This window comes from Elephantulus edwardii, unplaced genomic scaffold (genome assembly GCF_000299155.1).
Source record: "Elephantulus edwardii isolate Elephantulus edwardi_28Jun2011 unplaced genomic scaffold, EleEdw1.0 scaffold00028, whole genome shotgun sequence".
Classification (NCBI taxonomy): Eukaryota; Metazoa; Chordata; class Mammalia; order Macroscelidea; family Macroscelididae; genus Elephantulus; species Elephantulus edwardii.
The window spans coordinates 21,651,191-21,677,530 of NW_006399778.1; the positions used below are offsets into that span (position 1 = coordinate 21,651,191).

Sequence of the window (26,340 nt, forward strand, 5' to 3'; positions counted from 1 at the left end):
GCGCTGGACCTCCACCCTCCCAAGCATGATATCCCTCTCCAAGGACTGGTCCCTCCTTGCAACATACCCAAAGTATGTCAGAAGCCTCAGAATTCTTGCCTTCAAGGAGTAGCCTGGTTTCCCCCTCTCCAAGACGAACCTGTTTGTTCTCCTGGCAGTCAATGGTATATTCAATACTCTTCTCCAGCACAACTCAAAGCCATCAATTCTCTACCAACCCTAGTCATTGTCCAGCTTTCTGACGCACAGCAAGTGATTGCGACGATGATGGCCTGGATCAGGCACACCTTAGTCTCCAGACTGACAATGTTGCTCTTCATCACTCTGGAGAGGTCACTGTCAAGTGCCATCAAGTCACTTGTGACTCACAGCAACCCTATGTACAACAGCCCTAAACTCTGTGCCAATCAAACTGACTCAGATATATCCATCCTGATTATCTCAGTCACTGAACCAATCCACCTCATAGAGGGTCTTCCTCTCCTGCGCTGTCCCTCCACCCTCCCAAGCATGATGTCCCTCTCCAAGGACCAGTCCCTCCTTACAATATGTCCAAAGTATGTTAGACGGAGCCTCAGAATCCTTGCCTCCAAGGAGCTGCCTGGTTTAACCCTCTCCAGAATGAACCTGTTTGTTTTCTTATGAGGGTTTTTGTTGTTGTTGTTGTTGTTGTTTTAAACTAAGGAGAGGTCCTTAGTTAAAAAAAAAAAAAAGGTCTGCCCCGAGTATTACACTCTCTGGGGTCAAAACAAAAACAACAAAGATTAGAACCTTGAAGAGTCTGATGCTGATGAGGGAGGTTGCTTGTTCAACTCAATCTTACCATCAATGGTGCTGAGCCATTCAGCTGGCAGATGATTTGTGGTATATACACTCAAAAGCAAAATGCTTATAGCACAATACTAGGCAGCCTGCAAGCAAGCAAACGATACACATGGAAACTTATGTGATCCCTTCTGAAACAATTCCAGTAGCAAAGCAACTCAAGAGCAGAAGAGGGAAAAGGCTAAGTGTTGCAGTGAAAGTGGTGGGTCTGGGAGGTAGGACAATGGGACAGTCTTGAATAAGGAGACTGGGAACATAACCAGTAAGCCTTTTCAAACTTGTTCCCCTACACTGTTGTTCGGTACCTTCGAGTCAGAACCAACCCACAGTCGACCCTCTACTGAGTTTTCAAGGCAGTAAACCATGTGGGGAGAAGATTGCCTAACTTTCCTAACAGAGCTCCTGGTGGAATTGAGCAGTCTTTGGGTTGGCAGTGCAACTCCTTACACTAAGACACCACATACTATCAATCTATAGTTTCATATAACTTTTTTCATTTTATTTAGAAGATTTTAACGGTAATATGGATGCAATCTCAACAATTTAGATCTAATTTTTAATTTTCATTTCACAGCACTATTCATTATTAAACATAAAACCCAGCCCACTTGTCATTGAGTTGTAACTGCCTCATAGCTCATAGAACTGCCTCATAGATCCTCAGTGGGTTTTCAGAGGCTGTAAATCATACAGGAGACCACTCATTCCCCACCAACCCCATAAAGCAGCTGGTGGATTTGAACCATCAGAGAGGTGGTCCCTTTTGGGACAGCCAGTGCAACTCCCTACTCCAGGGTCTAGATCACTACTGCTGCCATGTGCCACTGAGCTGGAACCGACTCATACTTGGCCCTCCAGAGGCCTTTCAGAGGCAGTAAAATGCACAGGAGGAGCCTCCCCATGTCAGCACCAACTCAAGCAGCTGTACAAGCATCCGGATGAACAATGCTCCATGGAACTGTCAATGGCTTACCTTTTCAAAACAGACTGGCAGCCTTTCTTTCAAGGTGCCTCTGGGTGAATGCAAATCTCCAACAGTTCTAAGATACCCTCTCCCTGCCAACTAGGAAGGTTTTGGTGGCATTTCTAACTGCGTAGACTAGGCTCTCTCACTCTCATGGATGGAGAAGGCAGCTGCACCTTGGAAGGAAATCTGTGAGAAAAGGTCAAGACCCTGGGACTGGCCCCATGCGGCCTCAGGACGTACATGCTTCCAAAGATGACTGGCTTTTCCCTTTTTCCTATCCATACAGTCAACAAACCTTTCACTATCCCCATGCTCAAGACTGAATTCAGAGGAGCCTCTGACTCCACCTCTAACCAACTCCTGTCTGGCTAGATGGGAGCAATGATGAGTGCCAGTAGCCTAAGTGTGTAAGGAACTGTGCTGTCACCCCAAAAGCAAGGGGTTCAAATCTACCAGTTGCTCCTTGGAGAAAAATGGGCAATATCCTTCCACGCCATACACTGCCTCTAAAAACCCACTGGAGGTTCAGCTACGAGTCACTTCAGACTCAAAAGCAAAGAAATAGTGGTGGGTTTTGTGTTTTTTTTAAAGTATATTGTGTGGTGATTTTGGTCACATGCTGCACATCCTTTTGGCAATATATGAATACATGTATGTCCACAGTCCCATAAAATTTTAACAGGCTTCAGAAATCCAAATAGGAAAACAGGATGCAGCAAACATAATTAGCCTGGTAAGCACATCTTGTATACAAAAGTAACTGTGTTGCCAGGTGTGTGTGTATTTAGACTCTACATCAAGTCTTGACAAAGTAAACGCCTACAATGGTTCATTCACTGGCCCATTCACGCACTGTACTTTCTATTAACAGCCAAAAATTTACCATAGAGCAAAATATACTCTGAACTGTAGGCAGTAGCTTCCAATCTCGGTATCACACATTCCTTTAGGATTATGTGTTTTAATTTTCTTTAAAAACTATTAAAAGTGTGCCATAACCCCCAAACACAGGAAAATCTATGCTAGTGGCAACGGGACAGTAAGAGGCAGAGGAAAGGGGATAGATTTGGAAGTGAAACAAAAAGTTACAAAAGTAAATGTTACGGTTCATGATTTGGGAATGTCCCATTCAACAATCATGATGATCCTCAAAAACAAAGGAAAAAATCCCCCAAGTTGTTCAATAATGGGGCTGCTGAAAGTTGTAAGGCTAATAAAACATAAAAGGCCTGAATTAAACAGATTGCTAATGATGTGAACTGAGGACCAGACAGGAAAGTGAGTCCCTCTCAGCATGCTGACGATCACCACTAAGGCAAGCAGCCCGTCCGCGATGCTTAAAGCAGTGACTGATTACAACTGGGTGTTTGCACAAGGTCTCAATCACAGAACATCCTATTGCATAAATGGTATCATGGACAGTAGGCATGACAGCCTCCAATAGGGACTGAAGTTCAATACCAAGAAAATAGATTCCCACCACTGGGCCAACTGGCAGCATCATGATAGATGGTGAAGAGACTGAGATTGTTAACAGCTTTAGTTTGCTTGGCTCCACAATCAACACTCTTGGCACCAGCAGCCAGAAAATGAAGACATACTGAGATGGGAAAGTCTGCTGCTATAGACCTCTCCAAAGTACTGAAGAGCAATGATGGTACTCTGGAGACTAAGGTGTGCCTGAAACAGGCCATGGTCTCTGCAATCACTTGCTATGTGTCAAAGAGCTGGACAATAAATGACTGCAGAGGATAGAAGAATTGATGCCTCTGAGCTCCAGCGTTAGAAGAGTACTGAACATACCATGGATTGCTAAGAGAATGAACAAGTTACTCCTAGAGAGTGTTAAACCAGGCTGCTCCTTGGAGGCAAGGATTCTGAGGCTTTTTCTGACATCCTTCGGACATGTTGCAAGGAGGGACCAGTCCTTGGAGAAGGACGTCACTCTTGGGAGGGTGGAAGCACAGAGAAAGAGAGAAAGACCATCAATGAGATGGACTGATTCAGTGACTGGGGTAATGGGGATGGGTGTGTTGGAGACAGTGAGATTGGCAAAGGATAGAGCAGGGTTTAGGGTGGTTGTACACAGCGTCGCTATGAGTTGCAAGTGACTCAATGGCACATAATAATAACATATTAGGATTAAATGTGTTCAATTTTGTGGTGCTGCAAGGCCCAAATGAGAACATGAGGAATCCCATCAATTGAATTCTATACACATTATTATTTTCCAACGTAAAAACATAAATTCTCTAATGTGCACTGAAATTACCTCAAAAGTTAATCACAGATGACCCAGGCCCTGCCCCAAGCAGCATGGTGTTTAAAAAGATATGTTTTAAGGGCACTGGAACTGCTCTTTAAACAAACTCAAACTAGAAAAGACAGGGGTCATGGCTCATCTTCAGTGAGGAGCCCACACATCCTGCCCTAAGTTCTTTAACTTTCCCAACCTCACTTAAGAGTGACAAGGTTCCACTTTAGACACTCTCTAACTCACCTCTAGGTCCCTGGGTGGCTCAAGCAGTTTATGAGTGGATAATTTATAAAGGTTGGTGTTCAAATCCACTCACCAGGGTAGGTGGAAGAAAGGCCTGGCAAATCCACTTCCATAAGGGTTCCAGTCAAGAAAACTTTGGATGGCTATGGGTTTGATTCATTTTGGTAACTCACCACTCAACAGTGCTTTACCATGTCATCGACCAAGGCCAGACCCTGCAGTCTCAGTCCCAGTGGTGATGCCACGGGTGTGGGGGGCTGGAGGGGTGTGGTGAGAGGGGTGTACAGCCCTGGGCGCTGAGCCTAGAGGAACTGTCAGGAATATCTACTTAAGTGTTAGCCTGATCTTCAAAGAACTTCAAATGTGGCCTTCGTATTTGAGCCAAACTTTTTTTGCTCCCACTTGGATTCTAATCCATTTTCAAGGCAACCCATTCTTTATCTTTCTTCTTATTTTATGGAACTAAATCAATATATCCCATTTCTCGGTCAAATCAAAATCCACATGAATAAAATATCAAATGCATTAAGTGAGCTATAATTTTAGCCTCCTCATTTTAACACAAGCATGAAGTCTGCAGTTTTTTTTCAATACCCGTATTCAAACATTAAGTTGGAAGCATCTTTTTGACTCTTTAACCTTTGAGGAATTTTGAGAATGTGGAGAGATTTTAAATATTAAACAAGGTAGGGGTGGGTAGGAAGGAGACATAGTCACTATGCAAGTAGATATATCCTTTCAGACAGGTCTCAATTTTTGTCCCTTTTATTCACTGATGGATTCAAGCACAGAATGGCACAGTGTAGGTGCTCAAGAAATTACTTCACTTCTTTAAAATACCTTGCTAGAAAATATTTTTACCAAAATAGACGGGCTAGTGAAGAACTTATAATCAGAAACCATGAGATGCTTCAAACTTAAGGTTACCATTAAACTTAAGGTTTCCATTACTAGCCTTAAGAGTTTAAGAAGCAAAGGTCAGGTGGAGCAGTCCCTTCCTGGTGAGATGGAGCTGTAAGGGACTTCTCACTGTCCTTCCTTCAGTAATTATGTGAGTACCTATCCAGCTCCAGTCCCAGAGCTAAGCAGGTGAGGGGCAGCACAGCTCAGCTCTGCTCTCTAATAAAGAAGTCCTGGCAGTGTGCCCCTCTGGGGAGATTGAGAACTATGCTCAAAAAGACAAAATAATTTGCCTACACTTACATCACCAACTCCTGGGACATGGCAGGCGTATGTGACATGCTTGCTGCCTGGATGGACGGATGGAGGGGTGAATGAATGACAAGCAGGTAGGGGAAGATGAGAACCCAGACGAGTCTTCTCTCCATCTCACACACCAAATGCACTGGGACACTGCTGCCTTTCTGGAGCTCCTTTCAGTAGAACTCCAAAGCTGAAATCCATTAGAAATGTCATCAGCAGCCCTCATCTTCTGCACAACATCTTCCTTGGGTTTTTCTAACACAGCAGTAGCAGCCAGAAAGGCCATGGGATGTACCTTCTTCCTTCACTATCTTATGAAATATACAGATGTAAACAACGTATTTTCACTATCTTATGAAATATACAGATGTGAACAACGTATTAGAATAAAATGATGTTGGACTATACATGGCAGAGAATCCATTGTTTTTAAACAGAAACGCAATAATTGCATGCAGTCAAACTTAAGGCAAACACTACAGCTTCTTTGTCCAGGGATCCATAAAAAACAAAACCAATGTACAAAACAGAGTCAAACCATCATCAGGCAGAGGAAACGGAGACCCCAGAGATGGAATTCTTTATTTCATGCTTACCACATATGGTGCCACTGTCCCCCTGCACACCTACCCTCTAGATAGTATACAGCAATTTTAACCAACGAATAGTCAGTTAATGCCTAATAGGAACAAGAGTGGCTGCTGGGGATGGCTACTGCACTGCTCTGACTGAAGTGTGCAGGCTCTAAGCAGTCCTCTGACACAGACCTTCATTTTTTTTACCCTTAACTGCCCCAAATTATGTACAAAACGCAGTCCTTTCACAAGTGTTTAAAAAGGTTTTTTTTATTAGGTACAATTATATAAAATGTATCATTGGAATTTCCCTATTTATTATTAAGTGCTTGCTAGGAACAGCATAAAAAATCTTTATACATCTGACAAGCTCAAATGATTCATTTCATGCTACAAGGGGGAAAACAGCAAACACCACGCCTGTCTACCTATACTTAATCTCTTTCTGAAGGCTATAATGGTTAAATCAACGGACAACCCCTTTTGTATGTCAAATTGTAAATTTTAATGTTTTCATTAGAATAGTCTTTTATATCACTCTCCAACAAGGAACAATAATAAAATAACTAACAGCAAACTTCAATACAGGAACAACACTCTCCAGATTAACAACTCAAACAAAACAAAGAATTTCATGTAAAATGTAAATCACATATAATACAATTGAAGCTTCCAAAACAATTTAAATAATTTTAAATATTTTATTTTTAAACTGCAACAAATGCTTTATACAGTATTTCAACATAAAAGTCCCCATAACAGAAATGTAACAAAATGGGAATGATAGTGATAGGGCTAAAGTGGCACAAATTCACCAAACAAATATTCAACTACAAATTTTAAGAGGTAGATTACTTTTTAAAGTTGAGAAGAAGAGAAAAAAAAACCCAACAAAACGATATGGATCAAACCTAGCCATTTTGCACCAACTCAGTCATTAATTTGGGGAGGGGCACATATAAATGCATGGAGAAATGATATTGATATACTAAAGAAGCAGCCAATTTACCGTTTAGAATCTCTATTAAAGCCTGAAGTGTAAGACCTGATACATAAATTCATTTGCATTTATGCATAGACATACATCTCGACAGGCCTGGGAGTCATCCTGTGCATTGATATATTGCTACATAGTATCAGATAAAATAATAGTTATAAATTAGTGCCAGATACTAAGATGAGAGGATACTCTCCATTTGGATATAAACCTGACACTGGAACAGACATTTGTCAAAGTCCATATCCAATCTGGTTTCCTCTCTAATAAGCTGGCAATCTGTTTGCAATTAAAAAAAAATATTAACAAAAACAGGGCAAGAGATAAGCTAAATGCCTCTCTCTATGTTGTACAGTTCATTTAAAAGAAAGGCATCAAGAGCTGGTGTGTGACCAAAACCTTTTAAGACGAGTGCATTAGAATTTGTCATCCCTGAAATCTAAAACAAACTAATGATAAAACAGGGAGCTTGCTTTGCAAGGTTGAGTTTAAATCATCCTCTTCTCTGCTATGTGCCAAAACCAAGGGCCACAGCCAGAGCTGAGTCTCCAGTCCAGTGACGACGAGCCAGTTCATCTAGCCCGTCTACGGCACCCTTCTCTTTGGATCACAATCACCCGGGAGCCCAGCTCGGGTGTTGGGCTCCACCGAAGAGAGAGATGCCTGACTCTAACCAGGATAGCAAGAAGCCTGCCGGCAATCAGCTGTGTGTTAGCATTTGTGAGTCAGCTTCAACTGGTCTTGCAAGCTTGAGAGATTTCGTATCCTTTGCCGTAGTGCTTATCCTAAGTTGAGCATGCAATATCGTTATTTAGTCAATTAAGGTTTGTTTTGTTTTGGGGACTTTTCTACAGGAAGTTCCTAGAAAATAAGAAAACTGAAGATAAATGACAACATAATATAACCTTGCATGAATTGACCATGTTAAAGAAAAGGTGAAACAGACCATAAGACAAATGTTATTAAGACAGCAACATACAGGACTCTGAAGGTATTTAGTGATTTCTGTAGTCAACTCAAAAGAGACATAATAAGAGGTTTGTTCTGGAATGGACAAACAGCATCATTTTTTATTTTTTAAATCAATTCATAGTAAATGAGAAAACTTGGGCTTAGGTCTTCATTTGGCATCCCTGTTATGTTTTCCTCTCTGGCTACAAACTGGACATTAAGGACATAAATACTTTGAGATTTACAAAGACTAAAACCCACCCGGTGCCTGTGTTTCTTTCTGGTTTTCACTGAATAGCAATCTTTCAACACCACCACTGGGAAGCCACAGGCAGGCTCTGACACCAATATCACATGGGTATCAGGCATCGGACACACACTCACTGTTATTAAATGAATCTGAAAGACAGTGGGGCATCTGATTTCTTTTGCTACTTTGTCCTCAAACAGGTATTTTAGAGTAGTAAATCAATACAACAGGTATCTGGAGCACAGCCAGGTCAACAAAACAACGTGTGGGCCAAGAATTACAACCTAGCAAATCCTGCAGAGCCCTTGGCCTTAAATAGGAAACTCAAAGCATTTCCATGGCTGACTGCAAGACTAGTGAAACGGTGGAATCCTAATGGCATTCAAATGTGGAAATCTGAGTGGTCAGAACTAGCTCTTAATTTTAGTTAAAAAACAAAACAAAATGCACAGAAAACGTATGCACTTCCAGTTCCCGAGTAAGTCCTTTAGTTTGCAATGGGTACCAATAGAGTAAAATCACTAGAAATAGGAGTTTTGAAAGCAATTATTTCTAAATATATGAGGTCTTGCATCATCATGAATAAAAGTCAGCTCTAAATAAAAATCTGAAAAGGAAAGACAACTATTTCAAACAACATCTTACAAGTGGAGGAAGAGGCCAACTCTGTTAAGAGGCTGTGAGCTGGACACTGAGGGCAGCCATCAGAGCCCCTCCCTAGCCCTCAGTTGAGGAATCCAGTTTTGCACTAAGTTCATTATGATGTACTAAGAAGACCAATACAAACTGTGAAAGGCATGTCTTACCATTTCCTTTTGGACATTGTTTTGTGAGCCCTAAAACAGTTCTGAACTTTCTAAGTGAGCCCTTCTGCCTTCTACTCATGTCTCAAGTGCCCAAGGCTCAAGTCCTCTGACTCAAAGGAAAAGTAGCAGATACTGTAGATGCCTGAGCCATCACTAATCAATGATGACAAGACGAATATTTTCCTTTAGGGTTCTGTGTAGGCTAAATTTCAATATAGCAACACTTTGTTAATTATCAAACAAAGCCCAATAATTAAAATTAATAGGAGCATAACAATTTTACAGAGCTTTCTGTTCCTTTGTAGCTTTGAGTAAGAATGGATTGGTAAGAGGCTAATTAAATGAACTTCACAAGGTTCTAGTTGTTACTCAGCTTTTAAATGAGAGTTCTTTGAGAAAATACCAGAGACCAAAAAGGATTTCTATCTAGTACACTTTAAAGTACCAACCACCTGGGAGATAATATATTAGGAATCAACCAGTTGGGAGATGATGCATTAAGCAACATTCCATGAAAATGACTGGGTTCCCAACAACTGGAAAAGGATTCAATTCTATATTGGCCTAATCCTGTGCAACCTCCACAACACTGAGTACGAACAAGTTCTCGGTTACAGTGCTCAGGGAAGCCAGGTGAACAACCGATAGTCTTGTTCTTTTCACCAAGGTAAACATCCAGAAACCACACGCTAAGGAAGCACTCGAGTAATGACTTAGCACACTTTTGAAAAAAGTCTGAGCCTTTTATTCCTAAGCAAACCATTCAAATCAGCATTGACAGACTAGACTGTCTTTGGCCACACATTACAGCACACCAGCACCAAACACTCAATCTAATCAATGAGATTCTGACAGCAAGACTTCTGAGTACTCATGCCCTTTGCAGAATGGCTCTCCTGCCACCAAAACCAATGAAAACTCTTAAGAGTCCATTCCAACTCACAGTGACCCTGGAGGACTGAGCAGAACTGCCCCAGAGGATTCCAAGTCTGCAAATCTTTATGCACTCCAGCTGCCTCATCTTTCTCCCAAAGAGTACAGCTGGCAAGTAAACAGCTGAATGCCTAAAAAACCAGTCACCAAAGCACCTTTCTCTCCACTCTTACCCTAATTCTTATTTGCGTACACCACCAAAGATGTTTCAGACATTAAAAAAACTGATTGTCATGAAAACCCAAAGCCACACACAAAACTCTAAAAAGTCAACAAAGCCACCAAGTGTTCTGCAGAAATTCTACAATTCATCTGACAATGAGTAATTTATCTGACAAGGATCTGCAGGAATTATTCGGGAAACAGCAAGAATGCTAAGAAAGGCTATCAACTCTAGTTAAGTAAACGGACTTAAAGAGAAGCCAAAGCCACACATGTAACTATTGTTCTATCATATTCTAAGAACAGTTCTAATGATGAGAAGAGAGTCGGGCAGAAAACCACCTCAGAGATAAGGTTAAAGGAAAACCAAGGCCCTGACTGATGCTGCTAACTTGCCTGGCTCACTGTGTCCACTAATAGAACGAGCAGGTTCCTGTCCCAATGGAGGGCTCTAAGCACACTCTTCTGCTCTTCCCATTAGAGAACCAGCTTGTTTATCAGCTGCAGAGTGAGGCATGGGGACACTCTAAGACATTCGGAAAGAAATATGGTGTTTTGTTTTAACCAACGAGGTGGATTTTAAAAATTAAAACACCAGTAGTGAAAGAAACCATTCTCAGTTGCTACAACTTGGCTCAAGTCACAGCAATGCTACAGGACTATAAGGTGATTTACTAGCATCTTTGAAGCATCCTTAGGAAAGAGTCTATGATGAGAACGAGATAGTATTCAAGAGAGGGAGGACGCTGGAAAGCATTTCCTATGTTCATACTGGGCACTTCGGAAGGTTGTGCCAAACTTTCAAATTCAATTCACAAATAGTCCCACTCAATGCTTGCTCCCACTGGGTGAGTAGAAAGCTGAAATAAAAGCTATTCTCCTTCTCTCTACAGTAGCCAAACCTGTGACCTTTCTTAAGGCTTATGGTGCATCTAATGGCTATGCCCTTTCTTTATCTTACTGGAAAAGCAATCAAAATTCCCCATGGGCAAGCACACCAAGCACATCATCTTCACACAATTCTCTAATCCATGCCCTCAAGTCTGAACACTTGCCCTGGAGGACAGCGCTTACCTGAAGTCCTTCAGCTCCTGCTTGGCACTGCTGTCCTCTCTCCTGTTTTCACCAGAGTCGGTGGAGGCGGCCAGCTGTAAGCTTCGGGTGATCGGCCCCCCGCTCCGTTCTCTCGATTTGATGCTGAACCGGTCTGTTCTTTTCTTACTCGCCAAGGCAGCCTTACTTTGTAGAACTGCTTTGCTTTTCTGGACTCGCACGTGCAAACTCCGGGACGCTTTGCTCGCCAGCTGGGCAGAGTGATTCTTGGCCACAGCTTTGGGTTTCTTCCCTTCGACATGCGTGATTTTGGCCATTCTTATGGGGCTGGAGTTCCTTACAGAGGAGGAGTTTGGCTTTTTGGACTTCACTGAAGACACAAATTTAACATTCTGCTTGGACCTGAAGGACGAGGAGGGCAAGGGGACGGGCGTGGGGCCGGAGCTGCGAGCTCGGGTCTTGCCCAGAGGAGTTGGGGTGCTCTGCATCTTAATCTCCGCATCTGCCGTCCGCCGGCGATGGTTGTTGTTGACATTCTTGTCACTGCTTGCCGGTGACGAGTGTCCACCTTTCTTGGATGAATGAGCAGCTTTTTTTTTGGAAGGAGAAAGCGGTTTTTTGGGACAGCTGAAGGCAGCGTGCTTGTTCAGGCTCCCGATGTAAGTGAACTCTCTGTTGCAGTAAGGGCAGATGTGAGAGGATGACTCGGAGGCATTTTTTAAGTCAGCCTTCTGCTTGGCAGCCTTATTTTTCTGAAGGATTGCTTTCTGCACAAGCTGGTTTTTTTTCTTCAATGCATTCAGTTTGAGCTTATTCGATGACATTTTGCTGAGCTCGACACTAAAGTTCAGTCTTTTGGGCTGGCCCATGCGTCTGAAGGCATTTTTCCCAGAGTTATCTAAAACCACCACTCCATTTTTGGGTTGCACCGTCTGTTTCAAAGGGACAGGGTTCTTTTTCGGGGTGTACCGCTTCTTGTCACTTGCAGATGCACACGCCAGGATGTGTTTGTGCAGCTCAGGCATGTTGTCAACACTTTTGCCACATTTTGTGCAGCGAATGGCAGTAGTGAAAGTCTGTGGAATATTGTGTGTGGTGAAATTTGTGGCTGTCACACCAATCCCCATGGGGTTTCGATGATGGTACTGAAATGGAGGTGGCTTAAAGCTCGGGTAATGCTGGTTGAGGCCCAATCGCACATCTGGATCTTTTGTCTTCATTCCAGAAGCCATTATCTTTATGGTAGTGTACAGCTCTTCAGAAGAATCATTTAACTCCTCTTCCTCATCCTCCTCTTTAGATGTTTCAGAAGGATCTTCTGGCAAACTCTGCATGTGGTCTGCTTGAGCCTTGCTCGGGTCTGTGAAGTTCTGGGGCCTGAGGGTCCCACTCTCAAACTCACGGTGTGTGCACACCTTATCTGGGTGGAGATCTCGCTGGTGCTGCTGCAAATTGCACAAGAAAGCAAATTCCTTTTTACAGACAGAACACACGAAGATATTCTCAACTCCATGAAGCAAGAAGCGATGTTCTGACAAATCTGTTTTCTCTTTAAACAGCTGCACACAGAATTCACATTTGAAGGGCCATTCTTCAGCATGAATGGATAAATGCTTGGTTAGGTCTTTAATAGAAAGGAAAGGTGACTCACAGACATTGCAAACAAAGTTTTTGTTGAATGTTTCCTGAACAACATCCTGTTCAACTGAAGACTGGGGCTCTTCCCTGGGTTTCAGATCATCATTCTCCAACTCTTCTTGTTTAAAAGAGATCATAGGAAGGGAGGCTTCTAGATTATCACCAGAGGAGACAACGGATGATACTACTGAGAGGGGAGGTGGAGAAGGGGAAGAGGAGGAGGAAGACGATGAGAAAGAAGATGAGGAGGAGGAAGAGGAGGAAGATGAAGAAGAAAGTATTGGAGGCCCAGGTGATGCACCTGACACAAGCGGTTCCACAGAAGGGATGGGAGACGGAGAGGGGGTCACTGTAGGGGAGAGAATCGGAAGGGGAGATGACGGTGCAGCGGCATTCGAGAGGGGAGAGGGGCACGGAGGAGGGGATGTATCTGAAGGAGGGGCTGGGAGAGGTAAGGGAATCGTAGGAAGGAGTGGAGGGGGTGGGGTGGCAACAGTTAAGACAGGAGGGCAGGGCGGAGGAGAGGAGGGATTTGATGGGATCAAGAGAGGAGGCAGCTGGCCAGAGGAGAGGGAAGATGGCTGCATGGGGGGAGATGAAGGGGAAACACCAGAGGGGGACTCAACAGTAGGAGCGGATACACTAGAGCCAGGGCCAAGCTCCTGATCTGGTTGGGGCTCGAGTGATTTACAAGGACTCGGGCTCCTGGCCACCTCCGCAGCACTGTCTTCAGGTAAATCGATGCCATTGTACTCATTGAGAAGGACTTTCTGCAGCATGCAGGTGGTAGGCTTCTTTTTCTTTACAGCACTGCAGGCTGGCTGCGCTGAATGGTTCTCTTTCAATTCTTTGCCTTCAGAGTCAATGGGGGCCTTTTTATGCACACTGAGGTCTAGCACAGATTCCCACTGGACTGGAGTCTTGCCTGCACCTTCAGCCTTCTGCTTCACGCCACTAGACAAATCCAGAGGCTGCTGGTTGCAAACACTACTAAACGTTGAACTGACTGCCCACTCTTTAGCTATTTTGAACTCATCGAAGCTGGGAGGGCTCACAGTCTCTCTCTCATCCCTGCCAGACAGACTCCAGGCTGGTGAGTTGCTGTGACTCTCTAATTTGGGTTTCTTGGAACCCAGGACAGCCTCCGGCCACACTGCTTTACTGTCGCTTTGCTTCCCAAAGTCTCGAAGTGCAGGACTGTGTTGTGGGGAACTGGGAGGAGAGCTGGTCCGCCGCTTAAACCTACTTGGGGCCACAGGTAACAGTGAGGCAGGGGCGGACACAGGAGGGGGACCCAATTTAGGCATCTCAGTTGCTGAAATTCCTGCAGGAGGAGTTAGTTTTTCCTGTGTCTGCAGAAGTTGCTTGAGCTTTGATGACAAGTAAACCGTTTTTTCTTTATGAAAAGATACTGCTTCTGTGGTTGCGATGGTAAGCGGCAGGCTGAGGGAGCAGGAGGGGGCCGCTGCGTCTGAATCCACCTCTGCTTTAATTTTAGGCAACAGAGGTGGACTGGTAGTTCTCCGCTTCTTGGACTCACTGTTTGTGCTGCTGGAAGGCTCCTTAGGAAGATCCTCTGTTAGCGAAACCTGTGTGGTCTTTATATTCTGCGTAATTTCCACTGTAACCGGTGTAAGGAGACAATTTATGCTATACAGGTCAGCCGAACTGGATTCCATCTCAATCACATCACAATTACTAGTGCTGTTGTTAGTCTGAATTTTGCCATCAATATAGTAATTGAGGTTTTCAGAAATATTGCTGGAAATATCCATGATGTACACATCATCTGCTTCCCCTTCCTCCTCCGGCTCTGTGCTAGGGACGTAGACGTTCTGGGGGGCCTGGGCCTGCTCCGTGGTTGGTGCCTGGGACTCCTCCAGGCCTCCTTTTCGCCGCACACCTTTGGGGATCAGATGGCGCTCGTGCACTCTACGCTGATGCCGTCTCATATTAGTATGAGTTCCAAAAACCTTTTTACAGTATTTGCATGGATGAAGTTCTTTAACTTCCCCATTCTCTTCTACAACAGAAGAATTTACTATTTCTTGGGATGCTTTCTCTGAGTTCAAGGTTAGACAGTCTTGCCCAAGATTGGGAGGGTCTGACTCCTCTTTAGGAGTAACACTGTCTCCAGATACTTTGCCATCAGCAAGGTCTTCTGATGGCTGTAGTGTCAGGCTGGGTTTTCGCTTTAACCCTGCTTCATGGCGGCGCTCATGTCTCCTCCTATTGATCTGTGTACCAAAGGCTTTCCCACAGTACTTGCACTTGAAGGCATGGTTGATGGTAGATATGTGGATATGCATGTGCCGTTCAAGTCCCTGTTTTGTTGTAAACTTTCGCTCGCAATGCTGACACGGAAACAGAAACGTTTCAAATACGTCACCATTGGGCTCTCCCTTCATTTCAGGGATTTTTATAATAGACGCTGCATCTGGAGAGTCTTCAAGACTTTCCTTAGAAATATTTTTTGGTTCCTCTAATAAATCTTCAAGCTTCTCATCACATCGTATTTCTGGTTCTTTCCCCAAACTTTCATTTGGCGTGTCAGTTTCTTCCTCCCCTTCTTCTTCCAACTCTTCATCTTCATCCTCTTCCTCCTCCTCCTCTTCCTCCAAATCATTGACCTCACCATGCGCTGCTTCGAGCTTCTCCTCTGGTTCTGGCTGTGGCTCCCGGACAGGGGAAGGGACCACTGCTTCCGGAGGCGCGTCCTGACTAGCCACCTCCACTACCTCCTCCTCCTGAAGAACGTCAGTCTGCTCAACTGCTGAAGCAGAAGGCTTCTCTTCCTCTTCCTTAGGACCTAGGGAAGCAGAAGCATGGAGGTGAGCACAAAGCTAGCCAAATGGTGAGTAGTTCTCATTACTCAAATTCTTTCTAAACTGTGTAAGGGAGATTATGACTGACCGTAACTAACTTGTCCTTTCTTATTTCAAAGTCAAATCCACTTCTGTCATTCATTTTAACCAAGCATTGCCTCCTATGCTCTAGGCACCATTCTGGGTAGTGAGGAGACACGTGTGAACTAGAGACACAAAAAGGTCCTCATGGAGCTTGGCCTCTTTCTTGCGCTTAGACAAAAAACCCCTTGGGAACTTCGGTGCTTCACACTGTGCTGGAATAGCTCGTGGCCTAGTAAGTAGTGGGAGCTGGAAAAAGACAGGCCATCTCCTCCCATGTGATTCACAGCCTCAGATAAACTTGGTGGGTCAGCTGTAGTTTCACCTCTATGACAGGAGCTTGAGCTGATAGCAAATTTCAGGAGACTGGATTTGAACTGCAGTTGCTTATCATTCCAAAATAAAATGTGGAAATTACTAAACACACCATCAGCTTAGAGTCTTGTCTTGAATGATCTTTTCTATCCCTCCTGATTAAAACTATATATAAAAAAGCCTGCATATTTTCCAGAACCATATAATTAGAACTGTTTTAAGTAAAAGAGACTTAACAAATTACCTCTTCTAAGTTCCATAAAGCTATTAAGAGCTCCTCAGCAAAGGAAATAGAAAGGGGGGGAAAAAATTGAAAAATCAAAATCCAAAATCACTTCTGTATCTGAATGCCTAGCAGATATCTAGGTCGATTTAGCAAAAGTAGATGGTAGGGCTGTTGTCAAGGAAGGCCAGATATTAAAAGAAATGAGCCATGCAAGTCCCTGGGGGACAGGAGCCCTTTGGACAGAAGGAAGAACAGGTACAAAAGCTCTGAATCAACAAAATGTTAGATGTGTTCAAGAAACAGCAGAAAAATTAAGGCTCAAGTGTGGGAGATGGGAGAGCAGAAGAGATTAGAGAAGGGGCTAGGAGCCAGCTCAGAAAGGACTTGGTACGTTGTTGGTCTTTTCTCTGAGCGAAATAGGGTGCTGCTAGAAATTGCTAACAGAAATATGTATGACCTGACGTATTCAAGAGAAACCCTCTAGCTTCTACAAGGAAGGCAGAGAGATAGCTCCAGGTAGACAAGGAGAGAAGCAGGGTGACAGGCACTTACTAGATCTTTCAGAGATAGGAAGGCTGACATGAATAAATTTTAAAGAGCTAGCTGACAAGATGTGCTTGTAGACTGGCTGTATTGACAGAAAAGAGGCATCAAGGAGGGTTCCACAGCAAGTGCAATAATCACATATGCGTAAGTGCATATAGAGTTTGTTGTTGTTGTTGTTATGTGCCGTCGAGTCGCCTGCGACTCATAGCGACCCTGTGTACAACAGCCCTAAACTCCGCTCTGTCCTGTGCCAATCGCACTGTCTCTGACACTCCCATCCCAATTATCCCAGTCACTGAATCAATCCACCTCATAGAGGGCCTTCCTCTCCTGCGCTGTCCCTCCACCCTCCCAAGCATGATGTCTCTCTCTAAGGACTGGTCTCTCCTCACAACATGTCCAAAGTATGTTAGACGGAGCCTCAGAATCCTTGCCTCCAACGAGCCACCCGGTTTAACCCTTTCCAGGATGAATCTGTTTCTTTTCCTAGCAGCCCATGGTATTCTCAATACTCTTCTCCAGCACCACAGTTCAAAGGCATCAATTCTCCTTCTATCCTCCTTGGTCATTGTCCAACTCTCTGATGCATAACAGGTGATTGTGAAGACCATGGCCTGTATCAGACGCACCTTAGTCTCCAAAGAGATACCATTGTTCTTCAGCACTTTGGAGAGGTCCCTAACAGCAGACTTTCCCATGGTAATGCGCCTTTTAATTTCCTGGCTGCTGGTGCCAAGACTGCTGACTATGGAGCCAAGCAAACTAAAGCTGTGTACAATCTCAATCTCTTCACCATCCATCGTGATGCTGCCAACTGGTCCAGTGGTAAGAATCTTCGTCTTCCTGACATTGAGCCTCAATCCATATTGTAGGCTGCAGTCCTTGACACTCTGCAGCAGGCGCTTCAGGTCCTCCTCAGTTTCAGCAAGCAGGGTTGTGTCATCCACATAACGCAGATTATTGATAAATCGTCCACCAATCTTGACCCCACATTTCTCCTCATAGAGCCCAGCCTCCCGGATAATCTGTTCTGCATATAGGTTGAAAAAGTATAGAGATAGGATGTATCCCTGGCGTACGCCCTTCCCAATTTTGAACCATGCAGTGTTCCCTTGCTCTGTTCTGACGACTGCCTCCTGGTCCAAGTAGAAGTTTCGCATTAGAACGATCAAGTGTTCTGGGATTCCCATTCTTCTCAGAGTCAGCCACAGTTTGTTATGATCTACACAGTCAAATGCCTTTGCATAGTCAATGAAACACAGATAGACATTCCTCTGGTATTCCCTGCTTTCAGCCAAGATCCATCTAACATCAGCTACAATATCTCTAGTACCACGACCCCTTCTGAAACCAGCCTGGACTTCTGGTAGTTCTCTGATGATGTGCTGTTCCAGTCGTTTTTGGATAATCTTCAGTAAAATCTTGCTTGCATGTGAAATCAGTGAGATTGTTCTGTAGTTTCCACATTCTGTTGGGTCACCTTTCTTTGGGATAGGAACACATATCGATCTTTTCCAGTCAGTTGGCCAAGTGGTCGTTCTCCAGATTTCTTGGCACAACTTGGTGAGCACGTCCAGGGCAGCATCTGTTAACTGAAATATGTCAATTGGTATACCATCTATTCCTGGAGCCTTATTTTTTGCCATGTCCTTCAAAGCAGCCTGAACTTCTTCTTTCATCACCATAGGCTCTTGCTCATATGTTGTTTCATGAAATTCTTCTGTGTCTTCCAATTCCTTTCGATACAGTGACTTTGGGCATACTAAAGTTTGAGGAACAAAACATATTCAAGTGAAAATGCTAAACACTCTCAGGTGACTCTTGAGTTCAGCAAAGAGGCTAAGCCTGAAAATGACGAAGTATGGCCTTCAGAGCACAGAGCATTTAGACTAGCCTACAATACAGTGATAGGGAATAGAGACAGAAAAGGGACAGGAGGGCTACAGCCCAGGCGAAACCAGTACTGAAAGGCTAGCAGAACTGTCAGAGAGCATTCCAGAGAAATCTAAGCAAAGAAAGGGTTCAAAGGAGTGATGAGCTCTGTCAAGAATCATTAAGACAAGCATAGAAAATTAAACATCTGATTCAGCAAAGTAGAGGTCTGGTAATAAATTATGCCAAAAGCTTAAGTGGAACAGTGCAAACAAACGATAAATCAGATTTCTAAGAGAATGGAAGGAGAAAGAATTACCGAAGACTATGGCAAAGTATTTCGAGATTTACTATGAAGGAAAGCAAAGGAACAATGCAGTAGCCTAAAGAACACACGTGTTTACCAAAAGACTCTTTCTTAAAGATGGAAGTCATTACGCAGCACATTTGAATGCTGATGAAGATGGCCCACATGCTGTCTTATCTACCTGGTACTCTGTTAACAGGTCTCTTTTGCTACTGGCATCTGAAGAGTTAAATGAGAAGCGCTGGGGTGGAGGGTGGGGAGAGCTCTAGAGAGGAGGCAGAGCTACTAAGCTTTCTCCAGATTTTGTTAACTAGCTATTCACCCATTCACCTGTTAAGTATTTACCGAGCATCACTTTTACGCAGGTGTATGAAGAAAAGTCTGTCCTTGCCAAGATCTCTGTTCTTGGCAAGTTTCAGCTTAACAGGAGCTATGCACAAGCAAACAGTAAAACAAGATCACTAAACGGAAATGGGCGCTGCTGCAGATACCCAGGAAGGAGCCTATCACGTGGGTGGGGTTTACCGGAAGGATTCTTGGTGCAAGTACAGAGCAGGCTTAAGATGAATGGCATAGATAGTTACAGCTAGTCATGTGTAGTTTTAAAAGAGGAGGAAGCAGGGTGATGACAAAAAAAAACCCAGAGGGTCTTAGTTTGGCCTTCATGGAAACAATAAGGTCCATGAAAGGTATTCTTTTTTTAAATTTTCTATTAGCTTATTTACAAAATTCAAATACATTGTTTTAAAGAACAAATTATTTCCATTTCACTCATTCTCCGACCCAACAAATTGTATAACCCGATGATTAATCCCTCCCCTGCACACCCTCATCCCTCTGCTTCCAACCTCTCCCATCTCTCTCGGATCCTTATACTCATTCTACAATAATGGTTTTATATAGTATTTATCTTTGTGGGTACATGAAAGTATTTTAAAGTAAGAATGCCATTTGGCTGCATGTGAATTAAGTGATTGTGAGAAGGGCAATGCTAGAGGCAAAAGACCAAAGAAAAGAGAGTTACATTACACGACTGCTTGAACTAAGACATGGAAATGGAAAATAATAGCAGAGGCAGGAAAAAAGTATTAATTTTGTCAAGAAATAAGAGAGGCCTGCTAACAATCTTGGTGGCTTGCTCAACGTGCCACAAATGCAAGGTATCAATAAAAATACAATGACTTCTTTTGCAAACACAATGATGTAGCCCAGTTTGCATGCTGGTTCTAAGAACAGTCCTATTCTGTCCCCATCGGCTACTATAATTACTAGCAATGAGATTTCCACTTCTAAATAGAAACCAGCCTTCTTTCTCCCATTCCTCCTCACAAGAAATTTCATAAGTGCCAAGAGTTTTCCACAAACTGGAAAATTAGTTATTCAAAGGTGGTAACATATTTAAAATTAAGATCTAACTTCTCTTTCAAATACATTTTCAGCAAAGACACGGGATATTGCCAAAAGATGAGATAACAGAAAATGAAAATAACATCTCCAAGGCTCAGAAATTCTTTATGGAGTTTGTTTTTTAGCCAAAACGTGTGGTTTACTGGAATGGGGTGGAGGGGTGGAGGAAGTGGGTGGAATCCTTTCCCCATGGTAAACAATCCCAGATTTTAAACTGTCCAAAGTAATAAGAACCAAAATATGCACAACTCTATTAACTACTTGGGCCCAAAACAAAGTGCATCTACACATTAGATGATGTCTGTTGAAGCTTAGCTATAAATCAATGCTTGGAGAACAGAAGAGGTTGAGCTGTTCGCTCATTACATATTATGATTTGCTGAGGTCAATCCAAACATTCAGGATGGGTCTTTCCAGTGTACACTGTACAGAATCAATGTTACTTTGAACAGCTTTGTGGCAAAAAAAAAAAAAAGTAACAATTTCTTTATAACATCTAATGTTACATTAGGGAGCTCTGCTGGTGTAATTCATAAGCAGATGGGCTGCTAACACAAAAGTGGTGACCTCTCTAAAGGTTGGGATCTACCAGCTGTTCCAAGGCGGAGAGATGGGCAGTATTTGTGACTTACAGCCTTGGAAACCCAGGGGAGGGTGAGCCACGAGTCATAACTGACTTGACAGTAACGAAGGAGTAAGCAACTACTACTTGACATTGTTGCCGCACACTTTTAAATTGACAACTGTGCTTAGAAACACATTTGCCGTCTTCTGCAGCAACAGCAACCAATGTGTTAAAGAGTAAATAAATAAATAAATGTGTGAATGACTAGAAGGGTCCCCATTCAACTGTTTGGGGTTTTGTTTTTAAATTCTGCCACCAAAGGTAACAAGGCTGCTTAGTATTTTGCTGTTATTCAAGTATGTCTCAGCAAATCTTCTGTTGTTGCAGGCAGACTTGTGTTTTAGATGTAAAAAAAAGAAATATCCTTAAACTCACATATGGAATCAGTTCCAACTCAAAGAAAATATTGATCAGGTTTCCAAGGTTGTAAATCTCAATGTGAGTTGACTGCCCATCTTTCTCCCGTGAAGTCACAGGTGGTTTTGACCCACCAGCGATGCTACATGGCATAACATGCAACAGACTCCACCAGTGCTTGACTGCTAACCAGCAGGTCAGAGATTCTATTCCATCAGCTATTATGTGAGAAAAAGATGTGGTAGCCTGCTTCTATATGGATTTACCATAACAGAACTCTGTCCTATTGGGTTGCTGTTGAGTCAGAATTCACTCACCAGCAACGGCATTGGGACTGGTTTTTTTCCTTTACTCTTGCTTCATAAAGTGGAATAGAAAATTACAATCTTTAATGAATGTCATCAGCCCAAACAGGACTAATAAAATGGCTATGAAAGGTATCCAAAATATGTCCTGGCTTTTGTTCCCTGTCTGCAAATGTTTCCTGAGGGAGTCACAAGCCTGTATTTTGAAATTTGCCTTTGTGGATCACTATGACAAACTTCTCAGCAAGATTCAGTTTCTGTATCAATTTATCACATGTCAAACTGAGACACAATTCTCTCAATTCCAGTAATGTCAACAGTCTCTGTATGGCTGCTCAACTGCATTAAAGACAGCAGTCTGTATTTCTCTTTGAATTTCAATTCATGCTCCCAGTGAATTCTCACATCATGGAAGCCTAGAATATTAATCCTCTGAAAAGCCTATAAAGGAAAAAACATGTGAGCAGAAACACAAAGAGAATAAAAATTTAAACAAAATGCAGAAATACTTAACATCCTGATAAATCAAAAGTGCTTAATGTTTTAAAGTAAATTTTTAACTGAAGTATAAAGTGCACTGGAGGAGAGAGGGATTGAGAGAGAGAGAAGGAGGTGGGGGAAGCATCCTAGGGGCAAAACAATTAAGCACTCAGCTAATCACTGAGAAGCCAGTAGTTCAAGTCCATTCTCAGAAGAGAGCGAGCCTGTGATCTGCCCCCATAAAGGCAAAAAACCCCACGGCTGCTGACCTAGTTCCAAGCCATGGCAACATGCCATTAGGTTGGTGGGGAGTTAAGTCTTTACAGGAGGCGGCAGCCTGCTCTTTCTCCCATGAAGCAGCTGGTGGATTCAGGCAAACATGTAATGCACTACCACTATCACCAGCACCACTGACTCCTTCATACTCTGAGAGAGCACAGCCGAGGAAACACCAGGGGGCAGTTTTGCTCATTGTATGGAGTCATGACGAGCTGGGAGTCTACTCACGAGCATACGTGTGCACATATACACAAGTATTTAAATGATAAATACATACAGTGTGATGGAGCATTACTAGCACCCCAAATCCTGCCTTTGTGTCACACGTGCCTGACTTCTATCATTATAGGCTGGACTGCTTTGCTGTTGTTGTGTGCGGCTGACTGGGACCGACAAAGAGCTGATCCTCTAGTGATTATCAGAGGCTGTAAATCACATGAGAAGAGACTGCCCATCTTCCTTCCAAGGAGCTGCTGGTGGATTTGATCCACTTGCCTCTGGAATGATAATGCTACTCCTTACCCATTAAGATCATCAGAACTTCCTCTGGCAGCTTAGAACTTTATATTAATTTTAAGTGTAATTATACAACATATTATTTTAAGAAGAAATTCACTTTTAGCAAGAAAGGTCTGTAAAAAATTTTTGAAGGGGAATATAATGGGAAAGGCAAAATTTGCCATGTTAAAGTTCAATGGTTATTTTGTTGAAAAGCCCTTTATAGTTCTTGAGTAATTCTCCAAAGGGTCATACAAAGAGACACAAAGTCACATTCTGTGACCACACATACCCAAATCTTATCATTCCAGTAACCCCAGTTTACCTTCTGCAGAATCTCTCATATTTGCAGGGGGAGGATCTGGCTCACTTGTCTTCAGCTTTATGTCTTCAGTTTTGTTTCCTTTGCTTTTATTTTCCTGGGACTTTTTCTTCCCTGAAACACAATATTTATTTACTCACTCACTTATTCTGCCATTCACTATTATCATGAATTCTTGAAGGAGATAATAACCACAGCAAACCATATATTTCTATGCAACTATTACTTCAAACCTACAGCTTTAAACTTCAGCCACACATAATGACAAGATCTAGAGAAGTTAGTAATATTGATGCCAAAGAAAGCCAATAGCACTGAATTCCATTCTACACAAGCCTGGTTATTAGCAAGGAATATGTCTGAGAAAAACAACACTATATTAGCTGAGTGCCTTTCAGTTATCCCTAGTTGTCAAAGTAAAACAACAGATGTGGATTCCACCGAAATGCAAGAGACATTCACACACAATGGCTCCACTATCAAATGCAGGGTAATTATGAATAATTCACGGTCAGCCTGCACTGCACTCCAAGGACCCTGTGGGACTCTGCTCCAGGTCCAGTACAATTCAATATTTCATTAACAATTCGGAAGATGCAATTCAAGAAACACTAACTGCATTCCAAGTGATGCCATACTTTAGAAATAAGATTAAAATGCAATGTGTATTTCTGAAAAACTGGATCAACGAACTAAAATTACCTGAAACTCAACAAAGCCAAACCATTCTCTATAGCGATATAAATATTTGTGCTTCAGCAGCCTCAGTTCCTTCGGTACTTAATGACTGTTTAAATTCTAAATATCTTCCCACCCCCACTCCCAAGCCTGGGTTTTTCAGTCTTCAAATTCATAATGGGTTCCTATTCATCTTCCTCTAACATATCCTTCCCTTTCTGCAATGCTGTCCCCAAGATGACCTCCAAGAGCTCCCACAGCTGCCCTTGGCCTTCCAGAACAAGCCTTCTGACACCTTACTTCTGAATTAATAAAATGGCAAACTAGAAACCACTCATAGCTTGGAGAGGATCACATGGAAAATGACATTCCCCTTAACAAAAATACCAGGGAAGAACACAGTTAACACAGAAGAGAGAAAACAGATGAGAATGAGATCAGAGATACAAGACATTACTGAGAAGATGATGTTAAAAGTAGAAACATCAAGTCCAATTCAAAGCAAGTTAAGAATCCTAAATTTAACAAGGGAATAGGGGAAGGTGGGAAAATACAATAGTCATTCAGTTTAAACAGCAAACTAATTTATATATATATATATATATATATATATACACACACACACACATACATACATATATATATAAATAAAATTTCAAAACACTAATTCTTCAGCCTGTAAGGAAACAAAAAGGTTTTGTTTTGTTTTTAGAATCCTCTATATAAAGATTCACTCAAATTCATAATATTTATCAAGATCAAAGGCATTTAAAAGGTAGAACTCAAGAATCCATGATTTTTTCACTGGAAACTACAGTGTGATGAGAACAGAAGTCTAGTGTCTAATGGCAGGTTCCTGTTGCCAGGTAGAATATTAACACAAAGAACATTAACACAAAAACACCTTTTCACACTGTAAGAACGAAGACTTGCTATGCTTAACAATAAAACAAAAAAAAAACAAAAAACTACAGTCTTCAGAATGGATGACACTTCAACAAAAAGTAAAAATTTTCACAACTGGACCCACAAGCAATACCAATGATAAACAGAGAAAGACTAAACTGTGCAGTTAATTCTTGAAATCACAATCAACAACCATGGGAGCAGCAGTTTAAAAAAAAAAAACAACCAAAAAAAAAAAAAAAGCAACTTATTGCCCCAGGGAAATATGCACAGAAAGATGTATTTATATAATATAAAAATATTGTAAATAGATGTCACTTAGAGGGTCAAAGTGCACCTGACACACATAGTATTTTCATCGGCTTCATATGCCTGTGAAATCTGGACAGTGAATAAGGAAGACAGAAGAACTGACGCCTCTGAATTATGGTGTTGATGAAGAATACGGAATATGTCACTGACTGCCAGAAGAACAAGCAAATCTTAGTAGTACAGTCAGACTGCTCTCCGAAGTGAGAATGCTGACATGCCATCTCATACACTTTGAACATCACCTGGAGAAGGATGTCATGACTGATAACAGTAATCAGTCAGCAAAAAGAAGACCCTCAACAAAACAGATTGATTCCAACAGTGGGCTCCAACCCCACTGTGAGGACACTACAAGACCAGGCAATGTGCTATTCTGCTGGAGATGGGGGTCACCTGAGTTGCAAGTAACTGGACAGCACCTCACAGCAGCAAACATCTGTTAAAATTCCTTCTCTTTTTGTCAACATAACAGCAGAAATAAGGAAATTTTGATTCTACTTCCTTCCAGGCAGTTTTTTATTCTCAAGGTAACTTTCATCCTTCCCTACATGTACGATGCTTAGCCCCAGACTGCTGATAACAAAAATTCCTTATCACCCATACACTTAAGACAAATATAAATGATCAGTTTGCTACGTAACTAATATTGCAGCTAATGTTCAAGGAGAGTTATGAGTTCTTTATTACTGTTAAAAAGGTTTTAAGTTCAAGTTACACTCAAATAACCTTTTCCCTGTGTTACACAAACAAAATTTTTATAAGAAACTAGTACCTTCCCTTATTGTTGCATACCATCAAGTCGGAACTGACCCACAGCTGACTTTGGCAGGTTTTCAGATACAGTTAATACACAGGAGGAGACTGCCCATCCTTCTCCTGCTACCTTCTCTTATTGTTATGTGCCATCGCAACAACAACAACAACAAAAGATTAAAAAACTCCACAATGAGGGATTTATCTTTCACTGCTCTATAAATTGTTTGTCTGTCAGATACTCCTCTAAATCTGAACATTCAGATTAAGACAGACTAGGAAGAAGGATTGGCCATCCACTTCTGAAATAGCAGACCTCTGAAAACCCTATGCACAACAGAACACAGGCAGACTAACAGAAAGCGCAACCTGGGTAGAACTATCAA

The 26,340-nt window shown here is 42.4% G+C and overlaps 1 protein-coding gene across 1 annotated transcript in view; it reads right to left on the reverse strand.

The window, feature by feature from the left end:
• Window positions 1–26,340, reverse strand: part of PRDM2 (PR domain containing 2, with ZNF domain) — a 134,854-nt gene that overhangs the window by 39,142 nt on the left and 69,372 nt on the right. The window contains exons 5-6 of the mRNA XM_006883634.1: window positions 23,309–23,419; window positions 11,244–15,669 (exon numbers count right to left, since the gene is read on the reverse strand). Coding sequence (XP_006883696.1) covers window positions 11,244–15,669; window positions 23,309–23,419 — 4,537 coding nt within the window. The remainder of the gene's footprint in view (window positions 1–11,243; window positions 15,670–23,308; window positions 23,420–26,340) is intronic.